Below are 12,537 nucleotides of genomic sequence, written 5' to 3' on the forward strand. Positions count from 1 at the left end.
ATTTCACATAGCTTGTTTTTACCCTTAAGCTATGGTAATTTGATTTATTGATGAATAAAACTATGTTTATTTAAAAGCACATTCAAACTTAAAATATAAAAGAGTTTTTGGCTAATGTACACCCCACGTCATTTGCAGTGGAATTATTTTTTAATTTTTTTTCCTGGGCTTATATTAGCATTTAAATACTGAGGCTATATTAAAGGCTATAATACATGCACCGGCCACAAAATGAATTTTTAAAAGAACCCGTTTCAATAAATGTAACTTATTATGTGTGTTTGCTGCCACCGTGTAAATGTTTGGCTCTCTTATTTTTAGCTAGCCAGTTGGTTCACTTTGGTCCAAACTAGCTAGCTTCCTGCTAGCTGCTAACTTGCCAGATCTGTACTTAAAGGTTGTTTCTCAGACTGCTCCACTAAAAATCATAGCATAATAATCGTATAATTTTACAACAAATAACTTCTGCGTTAATAAGGTCACTGGTATCTCTCCTGCAGCATGAAAGACCTTTAATGTTTAGTATCCAACGTCTTATGGAAGCTCATTCTCTAACAGCAGCTGATGTAACTCCATTAACATGCTCCTTTTCAATCTACCATTTCTCCTTGAGTTTGAACACATCCATAAAGTACAGTATCTCTGGGCTCTGTAGCACCCCAGATAAAGAGTGACTTTATATTGCCCATCAGAGCTTTCATTTCCGAGCAGCCTCGTTCCACAGACGGCCCAAATTGGTCAGAAATATAAAACACTCGTTAGATTTTTGTAAGGCCCCAAGGTGACATCTTAAAACTGCATTGTTCAATATGAATGGATACATCATATTTAAATAGAAATGGGACATTTGACACTGAAGCCTCCTTCACTCCACTGAAACAGGCTGGTTCGAAACTATGTCCGGGCTTGTATCAAATCTCACATGACCGATGACGTTTGAGGCTTCATACGTCACAATGACTGATTCGAATCATTTGCGCTGCTTCATTCATTATAATGAGACCCAAATTGCCCAGTGTTCCCTCCTGAACCTCACGGCGTTACATAAGTCCTTTTAGTCACACATCCAAGACACTGATAAATAATGATGAAACACCTGTGGTGTCACTCCACAGCAAAATCTGTCACATCAATCTGAGCCTCGTTTCAAGTAGTGAATTGACATTTAAAAATGTTGTGTGAACAACGGTTCTCAGAATGAAGTCACAGCTTCTTAAGATTCTATTTTTATTAATTTATTGTTTTTTTTTTTGTTGTTGTTGGAACTGGAATCAACTTGATGTGTGAATTATTTGGAAGTTTGTGGCTGCTGTTTATGTATGTGTTTCCATTGTGTGTTTTGCGAATAATCTGTAACTCTCTTGTGAGACTTCACTTTGAGGCAGATGGACTGGTCACAATGTGAAAGCGTTTTCCATATCGATACGTATGAAAAACCACCTCGTGAGTGCGTTAAAACCTTTTAGCAATACTTGAGAAGCTTTTCGATATGCAGGCATTTCTATTACCAATTTTCTAGTGCGATATTTAGGTTTTGAGCATTTCGAGGGGTAATGGAAACACAGCAATAGCTATCCTTGGTTTCTTTTTTTTGCCCTGGTTGCATTTATGCCCTATGGTGGAGTCAAGATGGGACTGACTGCAGCAGGTGGACTGATTGGGTGGAACATTAGCTGGATTGGTTGCACCTGAACAGAAGCTGGCAGGGCTTAAAAGTACGAACAGTTGCAGCGACTTCTGTTTGCCAGCCTTTGCTTTCTCTGACAATAGTTTTGTTTCATTATGGGAATAGATATTAGATAGAATGCTTTTTGTTCTGTACACAAAACATGCATCCTCCACCAGAGAATCTGGGAGACAAAACCTGCTGCAAAAACCACTGCCTATAAATTCAACCGCTGTAATCGCAAACAAACTGTAATAAAAAAAACAACAACAGGCTTTTAAAAAGTGATGGGGATCTATAAATGGCCTCAGTTGCCTTTAATTTTCTCACAACTAACGAGCCATTTTGACATCCCGGCACAGGCTAGCCTATTATCACCACTCTGAAACAGCTGGCACCATTAGAATTTAAACACTTTCTTATCAAATCTTCCAAGATTAAAGGCTTCCCATGAGGTTTAGTATCCGTAAGTTTCATGCCTCTAGTGCGAGCAGGATTTTTCCAAGCGATCTCTCCTGGTCTCGGAGATAAATGTGTTTCGACAGCTAGCAGCTCCCCACCAGCCCCTGACATTTACTGTGGGCTACGTGACAGAGGGGAATATTGCTGGCGAAGGTAGCTCAGACAACCATGAAGACTGACCAGAGGTGCAAACATGGGTGAAAAAATAGGACGAGGGGGAAGAAGCCTTCAAGCATACAACATGAGAAAACTATAAAAAAAAAAAAAAAAAAGTTCGATTGGAATTAATCGAAGCTCTTCATTTGGGGTTTCTTCCTCTCTGGTGTGGCTTTTGTATTAAGTCAGTGAGATCTATAAAACCTCAGATCCAATTGCGCAGTGTAAGCGCTCATTCAAATTTAAGTTGATCAAAGTTCTCTGTTATCAGAACCTAAAGGCGGCCAAGAGTCCCAGTATGCATAAAATGAGTAGATATTGCACATCACAAGAAAATCTTCTTGAAATCCCTTTTGTGTAGCAGTGAATGCTGTGTGTTTCAGAGCTAAGTATTGCCTGTGTGAGGATTTACAGCCTTAACGTGCAACCAAAGAGCTGTGTGGAATTAAACAGCCCCTGAATGTCAAATTGACCCCGTGTATTTGGCTTTTCGCTTCATCCCTAACCTCCGCAGCAGCAAAAGGGACAAGGAAAGGTCACCTCATGCCTCTAGGATGGTAATTACAAAGCCCCAGCGGTACTGTAGTTCAGTTTGCTCTCTTGCTTGCACGAAATGTTTGCACGAGTCCCTCCCGCGGAGGTCTGGCGAGGGGTGGGGAGGTGGCGAATCGGGGTCAAACGAGCGTTAAATTTATCTGCCCGCATGTTGCTGTGTTAATTAAGGTCTCGATGCATGAATAGGGGTACACACACACACGCGGGCACGGAATATGTATTCCGCCCATGTCCCCATCTGCTTTTAGCAATGGCTGCTCTGAAATTCCCCAAAGGAGTCAGGGTTTCTGCCTGAGCTTGTGAAACTAATTACAACCCATTCCTTGTTAGCGTCTGAGTTGGATGCATTTTAAATGTGAGGAGAACCTGACTGCTGCGATTGTTCCAATTCCCCCAAACCACCATCTTTGATTTTTGTACGACAAAGGAGTCATTTTATCTAACATTTAGTTTGATAGGGTTACCTCACATGCCCACAGCACTTTACCCAGCAGCACTCGTTCTCTCACGCACTCTTCACCCACGCTTGCTTGACGCCTCTAGTCCTGAAGATACGACTAGTTGTTGTTGTTTTTTCTTTAACCCTATCTCATCCTACCTTGATGCTGACTCTTTCTACACTGACTTACCTGCTTTTTGGGACATGGACCTATCTCTAACCACTTACCTCAACTGCATTGTGTCCACTTCTGTCATCTAACTCCTGGTTTCCTGAGGGTGGGGAAAAGTAGAAAGAAAAAGGGGGGAAAAAAAGTAGGGCAGCAAAATTGTTGTGTTAAACTCTAATGTTATTTTACTGCATCATTAAATGTTTTAGGACTGTCGGCAACAGATTTGAAACTCTAAATTCAGTTTAAGAATAAATTTTGTACAAAATATAGACCCCTTCATGGTTTGTAAACAGTGACATATTTTGAGGGGCGGAGCTTAACTGGAGGCAAAACATTTCAAACACTATAGCCTGTAAATGCCGGTTAGCATATTTCAGTGGACTGTTTTGGCGAGAATGGATGAGGAAAACACATATTTTAGAGAATATACTAATACTCCCCCAGACCGTGAGTGTTGTTGTATGTTAAAAAGTTGACTCTGACTGATGGGACTACATTCATCGACCCCTACACTTTCAGTCACTGGATGGATGATTTGACCAAAGGAGGACACAGAGGGGACAAAGTCTGGTCTCTTTATCAAGTGAAGCCTCTCCTACAAAGATATTAGAAAACGTAAATGGAACCACTGTCGAGGGTAACATAGTAAATACTTGGACACCCCTGAAAAATACAATGTTGCATTAGCTAGCCGTAAGCATTAGCATCAACCTGTAACAAGAATCCCCCAAATAATTGTCTTTTAACGTAATTTCAGTCACAATTTAGTCTAACTCATGACTTTATGGGCTGAAACTGATGATGCATTACATATTAATGTTATCTGATATCAAATGTGTGCTGCGAACACAAGCGTTGTCGATGATTGTCTCACTCCAGTCCTTTCTTGTAATCATGTTCAAACAAAGTCATCTATGAGTGGCAGTGGCTGGCAAGAAAACTTCAAGTTAGTGTTTCTGCTTTTTTGGTTGTGGCCCCCAAAAATACAGCAAGGTGACAATTTCCGCGGTTGACGGTGATGATAAGCCATGAAGCCATAAACCAATACTGTAATATTGTCTATATATTGTCTGCAGTCAAATTTTGAGACAGTTGGACAACCCCTCAAACTTCAGAGTGTTTGGGCCGCCAACTATAGTGACGCTTAGCATCTGTCACTACCAAAACTTTTAAAAACAAACAAAAAAAATATCAGAAATTTGCAGATTGTATTCTACAAAATAAAATACATGTTAGCAAATCATTGTTTGATAATGTAGAGTTCTTCAAAAACTGTGTACAAACAAAACAAAACAATCTTATCTTCATTTAACCAGCTTTACAAGAACATCTCCTTCACCTGGAGATGCTAACTTTTAGCTAGGATGTGCAGTTTTAGCCAGGGTGTCCAAACAATATCAATCAGTTGGCTCATACTCAGGACATTGATAAAAAAAAGACAGACCAGTACAAGCAATGGATGACTACCTCTTACTATTTGCTATTTTGCAACTCATTCCAACAGTAAGCGAAATAGTACCAGGACCAGTCTTCACCAAGTCATAGTTGGTGCAAGGATGTTTCTAAGCCAGTCTCTCATCTGATCTGGTATCAAGTGAAGATCTCAAATATCTAGCTGGCGCATGCAGATGCCTTCTAGGCTCCAGTGATCATCAAACCTTTGCATATACTCACAGTTGTGTGCTGGGGGCTTCGGTTATCTCCGTTTTGACGAATATGGTTAAACTTACAAATGAATATAAAATTTTGGAGCAGTGCATGTTTAACATTCGTTTACACTATTTCTAGCCTTCTACTAGGAAACTTCCAACTACATATGTGGCCTGCTGGAATAGAAAGCTTTGCAGGTCTGAAAACAATAATTAAAGGCTTATCAAAAGGTAAATTGCCTCATTCACAGTATTTTTCTACAAGTAGTCCACAGACCTTAAATAATCCAGTCTTTTTGAAGTTAAAACTGCTGCTGGTAGCGTCTACTTGTTAAAAAATATGATAGGATTTTTCATCACTTTAGAAAAACAAGCAACAACTTTATTCTGACACATCAGTGCAGTCGTGCTCAGTCACTCACACACCTGATGGGGAGCCCTGTCTGCCGCGCAGCTCGAGCTGTGTGCCGTTGTTCTTTACCGAGTGTGTCTTTGCCCCCTGCTGCTTCTCCAGCTCCCCTGCAGAAAACACAAAAAAACAAAAACGATCATGAGCAACAATCATCTTGACGGAGAGCGAGGGAAGCAGATAGATGGTGATGAGTAAGAGTGGCAACGTTAACAGGCGTGATTCGTGTGTGCGCGTACACATACAAAACCCACGTTCTTGTTGCCTCCCACTCCCGCTCCAAACACAACTCTTCTCTAATTAAACTTTACACTTGATGGTAATTGCATGTCATTTCCAATCACGATGACTAAATGTTGCTTTGTTTCCAACACCACGTTGCATTCTGATTTTGATGATGAATCACAAAACAGATAGGTGAGACATCAATAGCACGGTGTCCCACATCGTTCGGTTATGTTTGACGCTAATCTGAGAGGAACTAAAAGGAAAATGTCAGGTTTTAGCAAAGGCAGACACCACGACTTTATTTTGCATAATTGTCCTGGACATGATGTATTTTGGTACTAAATGAGAAATTTACAGTTTCAACTAGCCTAGAGCAGACAATTTCTGCAGATGCTAAATTTGTACACGCCCCCAAGTGCAAGATGAGTCATCAGCATTTAAAATATCAAACTCTAAGCCAAGAATATCAGGAAATTTATTTATTTAATTTGTACATTTTTGGCTAGATTCTGGTGTAAAGGTGATGCATAGAGTGAGACAAGTCATGTAAAATGACTTTGGTTTTTATTTAATGGGACCTTTAACCTTCAACACTGTCTTCATTAGAAACAGAAATATTCATTCTTCTGTGTTGGTATTTCGTGACTGAATTGGGGTATTCCGTTCCATTATTATTTTTGCTCTTTTAACAGCCATGTGCGTGAGAAATCCAGACATATTCCCTCCTTTCCATTTCAGACAGGGGAAGCCCCAACACAAGTGAGTCTGCCACAGGCCTGTTTACTAATGTGCTAACAAAACGAAGCCCTCGGAGGAGAAATGTGATGTTTGTCTGAGCAGGTGCCAGCTCTCCGCATTTAGAAAATGTTCATTCCTAATGTTCCGTGAAAAAGTTTGTCATCTCCGTAAAGATAATAAACGTGTCTCGGCATACATTTCTTATTTAACCGTGATGTTCAAGGGATTTGTCTAACTTTCTTTTGTTTGCCTCAATATGTCGTTGCCTTCTCTCCCTGGCTTCAGGCCCGACCTCTCTGTGAAGAGTGAGGCAGTTTCATTAAATATCAGCAGGGAAGCTCACTTTGATGCCCACTGACAGGCCAGGCTGGGGATACTCAGTTTCTTCCATGTGTACGTATGTCGTAAGGTCTCATCGTCAAGATAAGATGAGGAGAGAAATTAGGGCATTACAGCGGGAGCAACAATGCAAGATACAGAAATACAGAATAAGGTAGACAAGAGAAACTATATATAAAAGTAAATACGTTATCCGTTTGAGAGAGAGAATATATGCACACAAGCCCAAACAATCAGATTCCCGGCTGCTTTGAGGAACACTGGCCTATTTTCGCATTCAATTCACTGCCCTCCTGCAGTCACTTGGAGCTGCAGTGCACCAAAGGAAACAAAATGCAAAAGTTCGTCTGCACCGACGCGACCGGGACACCGACGCCAAGTTAGCGCATGACACAAAAACAAAGGGTGGCTTCAGACTCGTGTGTCTAATCTGAGGACCTATCGATTCTCACACAGAGCATCAAAGAATTCACAGCAGTGTCTGACTCTCCAAGATATGAGGTTATTGATTTGGTTCACAATGTAATAGGGAGTTGACGATTCTTTCATTGGGATGCTATTGTCTATAGCCACGAAAAGAATGGACATTTCATTTGATTGACACAAACCAACATTCATATCTGGAAAACAAACTATGGTAGTCCTATGATTGCAAAAAACTGGGTTACCAGAAACATCACAGATAACATTTGGGTAAACTTGGCAGGGAAGAACGCCATAAGGTCACTGTTTACACCAGTATACGTCAAAAGGACGATAAACTACTTAAACTGTCTACAATAAAGACTATTTTGACTAACAAGTGAAGAGTGTGGGACTTTTTGCTACCGTATATTGGTGAACTGGAAGAAAAATATCTGCTGGCCGACATCTGGTAACAGTGATACAAATATATTTGAAACTGCGCTCAAAAAATGCAAACGCTGAGTTTCAACATTGGTTTCAAATTATGGCATCATCATAATTCAGCACTGACCAAATTGAGAATGATCCTACTCCCAAAAGTTAGTTTTTAGTTGTTTTTTTTTTTTTAAGCTTCTACTTCAGGGTCGATACTTTCCCATTCATTTTAGTTTGAAGAAAACATGTCAACATTGTTTAAAAAATGGAACAAACTGAGCAAAACTGAGGCTGCTACACCAAAAATCAGGTGGCTTTTGCGTCACTTCATCCTGCCTATTGGTGGTACCAAAAATAGTAATAGTAATAGGTAGTTAGTTACTCATGAGAGTCCCCAGGGTTGGTCCGAAGGTACCTATGCCCTAGCATGTTGTCAAGAGTCTCTGGATGTCTCTTTCATAGCGCAAAGGTACTCACACTCGATGCGTATCTGCTCCATCTCAGACACCTCTGCGATTGACTCCTTCAGATCTTCTACAAACTTGAGTAGCTCCTCGGCGCTTTGGGCACAGAAGTTGAGTACCTGCTTCTTGTCCGAGCCAAACGGCGAGAGGATGGTGATTCCATGAGGGTAGTCTGTGGAGTAGAGAGGGGGTTAAGTCAAGTCAAAAGTAAACCTCTTAAAAAGGTTTTTAAAATACGCCAGAGATAATGTCATGTAGTAACCATATTTAGTTCCCATAGTGATTACAGTGAGCTCTTTCAAACAGCACTATAAGTCCTTGTCAGATTCTTTCGTAGCAGCAATCTGCTCATGAGACGACCCGCTCAAGACTTACATTCATTTTCAAAAAGGTGGAACTGCATGCCAAGTAGGCCCATTGCTTTGCAGAAAGTGTAGGCTGCAGAACTCTTCTTCTTTGGACAAAGCTTCAAGATCTACGGAAATAAAACAACAGCGCCAAAGCAAAGATTGTGAATGACAGGAATTCCAATTCGATTCTTTCAGTTCCATGTTCTTGATAATTTACAAGTTTTGTTGACTGGTGCCGAGACCCGTCAAGCTCAGAAAGAACAAACTGTTGGATCATTTAAAATTCATTCAGAGAACCGATAGTAAAGATTAATGTATGCAACAACCTTCAAAGTGTTTCAGATTGGACGCCGGTGGTCTAATTTGTATGAAAAACAACACTTTGGCACGATTATATCAGGACGTATTAGAGATGTTACACAGCTTTTTCACCGAATGACCTTCCTGATAGAGAAAGATGTGGCAAATCTGTTTTGCAGCGCTACTGTGGGGCATAATTTACCAGGCAAGGCGTATTAAACCAATACATCACATTGGCATTTTAAACACTTCTTGACATGTTCAAGCTGCTAGAGCAGGAACCAAATTCAAAGAAAAGTCCCCATCATTTTCAAAGGCAGTCTCTGCCCTGCTTTCTGCTGTCACGAGAATACCTCTCCCTGGAATGAATCACGCCGCTGACTTTTAGTACCGAATGAACAGAATTTTGCTGTGATGTCGGAAGATGGCTTCTCTCACCTCTTACTTCAAATCGGCCTTTTAACCTTCTTTCCTGTGGCTACTAATTACTTTTACGCTTCGGCAGAAGAAGCAGGAGGGGAATGGCCGTGCTGCTTTCCCCCTTCACTGTGTGTTTCTGGATTGAGATCAGCCTTTGACACAATTATGGGAGCAGTGAAATACTTTTGATCGATAACCCCTATGTGGCTACTAATGAGGACATTCATTATGACTAACATTAAATTTTTGATTATTCCCCAATCTGCACAACTTTGGATTTGCACTTTGGCTCGAGTGAAATGCAACTTTATTACCAGCCACTCTGCAAGGGACCGATCTTTGCTTACGGGTGCACTGTAAGGCTGCATTTGCTGCTATCTATTATTAAAAGTATAGGGCTGGAGAGCCCAGAGTTATGAAACTACATAAAAGAAGAGAAGCCTTGAGAAATGGCTTACAGTCGAAGTAGGTGATGGTGCATTGCAGCTGTCACAACACAATAAGCAGCTTTAAAGCTTGACTCTGTGCAGCGGGAACAAACATTTGAGGGTGGTTTGAAAGAAACTGAAAACAACAAAGACATGTATGCACAGAAAAAAAAAAGTCCTTATACATAAACAACAGTCGTTTAATTGTTAACGAAGAGGTGTATACGAGAAAGATTTAAAATTTGGTTTCTGCGTTCATGCTAGGGACCTCAACCGGTGTGAGGACTTATATTTGAGCATTTGAAAGCCTGCATCACAATGTAATTAGCATAACGCTGGTTGGAAGTGTGATTTCCGTACTTCTTTCCATGTTTCTTTCAATTCACGGCCTGGATCATTTTGGAGTTGAAGCTAATGAATGCTTTTATTCAAACACTGACCATTTTGAACATATAATACTCAATAAAAACTATGTTTCATTTACTATTCCCTTTAAATTATATTTGATTGATTTTAAGAACCTAGAATACTTTAGAAAAAGATAATGGTTTGAAATATGTAACAACTTCAACAGCATGTTCTCCCATCAACAATCACTTTCTCTTCCATTTCCTGTGTATGGCAAGAGTTTATACGTATATACAAAGCTAGACATTAGCTACATAAAAATCGTGTGCTAATGGATTATGATCCTCCTTTTCAATGAAAGGCTTTTTGGATACTTACCACAATAAGATCGTTGAAGAGGAAGACTTCTCTCTGGTGCGCCGCTTGTTTTTGGGCTTTATTGACATCGGTCACCTCAAAAAGTCGACTGCAGCACACCAGTCTTCTGTGAGGGACAGACAGAACCTGAAGACACAGAAAAAGACATCCAGGAAAAAAAAAACAGTGAGTTAGCGAGATTAAATGAGTCAGGAGAGATAACCAGATAAAGAGATGTTGCCCCAGAAAAACTACAGGAAAACTGGGAGACATTGGTGACAATAAGGCTTTCTAATTGACAGGAACAGGTCCATATATTTTCTGTTTGGTTTTCCTTGTGTTTCCTGTTGGAAACATTCCTCAGAGATTTTAGTCCATGTTGACATGATGGCATCACGCAGTTGCTGCATCTATGTCCTGCAAGATCTTCCTTGGTGTTTCTAAATATATATGACCCTGACTTTACCCTTTGTTCTTGGTCGCGGTTCCTGGTGAAGTATAGGACCCAAATGCAAGACATTAAGGGAGAACTTTACAAAATAAAAACAGGAAACGCAAGTAAAACCAACAGGGTCACAGAAAATACTCAAAATTCATGACTATGACATTTAGTGCCAATAGGAATTAGGGTGGGTGTGAGAATAATCTAATATCAATATAAGAATGAAATAAAGACAGAAAGTACTTTATGTGCTGCTGTTTGACAAAATTTTCCTTGTTACATTGTCAGATGAAATCAATTAAGTTTCTTTAAAAAAAGGAGACAGGAAAGAAAGGAAGGATGCAAGTTTAAGTTTATGACTCTAAGGTTCTGGTCGGAAGATTTCCAACACAGGTCAGGCACAGGTCACTCTTAAAGATTTAGGAGTTGTTGCTAAATTGTGCTATATTTTTTGCAATGTACGTCTCTTTAGCTTTTTAGTCACAGTCTCCTACACAAGTCAAACTGGATTAGCAAAGGTGGCTGCAATGCACAGCGCTCGGAGGTCTAATGTAAAGATTATCCGTTTTTTTTTTTTTTTTCTAACAAACTGCGGCGGTCGTCCCTTGAGGTCTGGCTTCTTCTCTTGTACTTAAGTGCTTTTCCCGGGTTTAAGCAGATTACACTGCAAAAATGGCTCACGCCTTCAGAGGGTGATCTAATCATGTTCTCACCCCTTCACACTCTTGTCTCCGTCTTGTCTCGCCCAGTTTTCCGCGCTCGATCACTGGAGGAATCAGAGCGGCGGCTGACTGACAGCCGGAGGACGTGCAATTGATCCCTCCTCGAGGCAAAACACAAATGTACACAGCCTCCGTTCGGCTTTCTCCGTGTGTGTCTCCATTTTCTTTTCCCCCCTCCGCTCCCAGTGAATGATTTGCAATGCATTGAGTGCACGCAGACAGGCTGCGTGTCTTTTTCTCCCGCTCTCTCATCCGTCATCACTGCAGGGTACACAGGCTCCAGCCCGGCCTGCTGCAGACGGCCTGTTTTCTCATTACACTAATGTCAGAAACATGTAAAGACATCATTAGGCTGAAATGCCTGTTGCTCACTAAAAAAAAAAAAAAGAAAAAAAAGAATTCCAGATGTTTGCATGTGCTTTTCATTAACAAATTAAACGATACAAAAAAACCTATTCCACAATTCTTTGTATCCAATATTTCGGGAAATTCAGAATTTAGATGGAAAGTTGCTCCATCATATTCGCAGAGTAATTATACAGCTTTCATAAAATCATCAAATATTTAGCAGCTGCTGTATATAGGAAAATTAATTTCATGTACTTCTTCTAATGGTGCTACTTAGGCTAAAAGTTTCTAATCCACTGTAGATGGACTCAGACACCTGCTGGGATGTAGTTTCGGAGGAAGAAACTTTAACCAAGTCTCTTTCTTTTTAAAGCAGACAGCTCCCAGGAACAGTCACTTCCTGTCACAACAATCCATCATTGTTTCGGCTATGACAGCAGTCCCTCTGTCATCCTCTGGCTACTCATCTATCACCGAGAGACACTCAAGGGCAAAAGACAAAAAAAATCCTTTCAAAGTCAGACTCTCAATGTCATTTTAAAAATTAATAAGATGTTACTGAGATTCAATTTCAAACTAATCAGAAAACGGCGCTGTTCATCCCTTTACATGATGCTAACACGCTTCTGCTTGCGCTCACCGTCTTGGTTTAGCATGTTTGTTTGTAGTACAGCTGAGGCTAATGACAGTCCCACTGATTGATTG

The 12,537-nt window shown here is 40.4% G+C and overlaps 1 protein-coding gene across 2 annotated transcripts in view; it reads right to left on the bottom strand.

Annotated features, from left to right (window-relative positions):
* Positions 1–12,537, bottom strand: part of iqsec3a (IQ motif and Sec7 domain ArfGEF 3a) — a 120,400-nt gene that overhangs the window by 3,934 nt on the left and 103,929 nt on the right. For both annotated transcript variants that reach the window (XM_047575125.1, XM_047575126.1), the window contains exons 9-13: positions 10,342–10,467; positions 8,493–8,592; positions 8,131–8,289; positions 5,526–5,618; positions 3,507–3,550 (exon numbers count right to left, since the gene is read on the bottom strand). In XM_047575125.1, coding sequence (XP_047431081.1) covers positions 3,507–3,550; positions 5,526–5,618; positions 8,131–8,289; positions 8,493–8,592; positions 10,342–10,467 — 522 coding nt within the window. The remainder of the gene's footprint in view (positions 1–3,506; positions 3,551–5,525; positions 5,619–8,130; positions 8,290–8,492; positions 8,593–10,341; positions 10,468–12,537) is intronic.

The sequence above is a fragment of the Mugil cephalus genome, chromosome 22, assembly GCF_022458985.1.
Source record: "Mugil cephalus isolate CIBA_MC_2020 chromosome 22, CIBA_Mcephalus_1.1, whole genome shotgun sequence".
Classification (NCBI taxonomy): domain Eukaryota; kingdom Metazoa; phylum Chordata; class Actinopteri; order Mugiliformes; family Mugilidae; genus Mugil; species Mugil cephalus.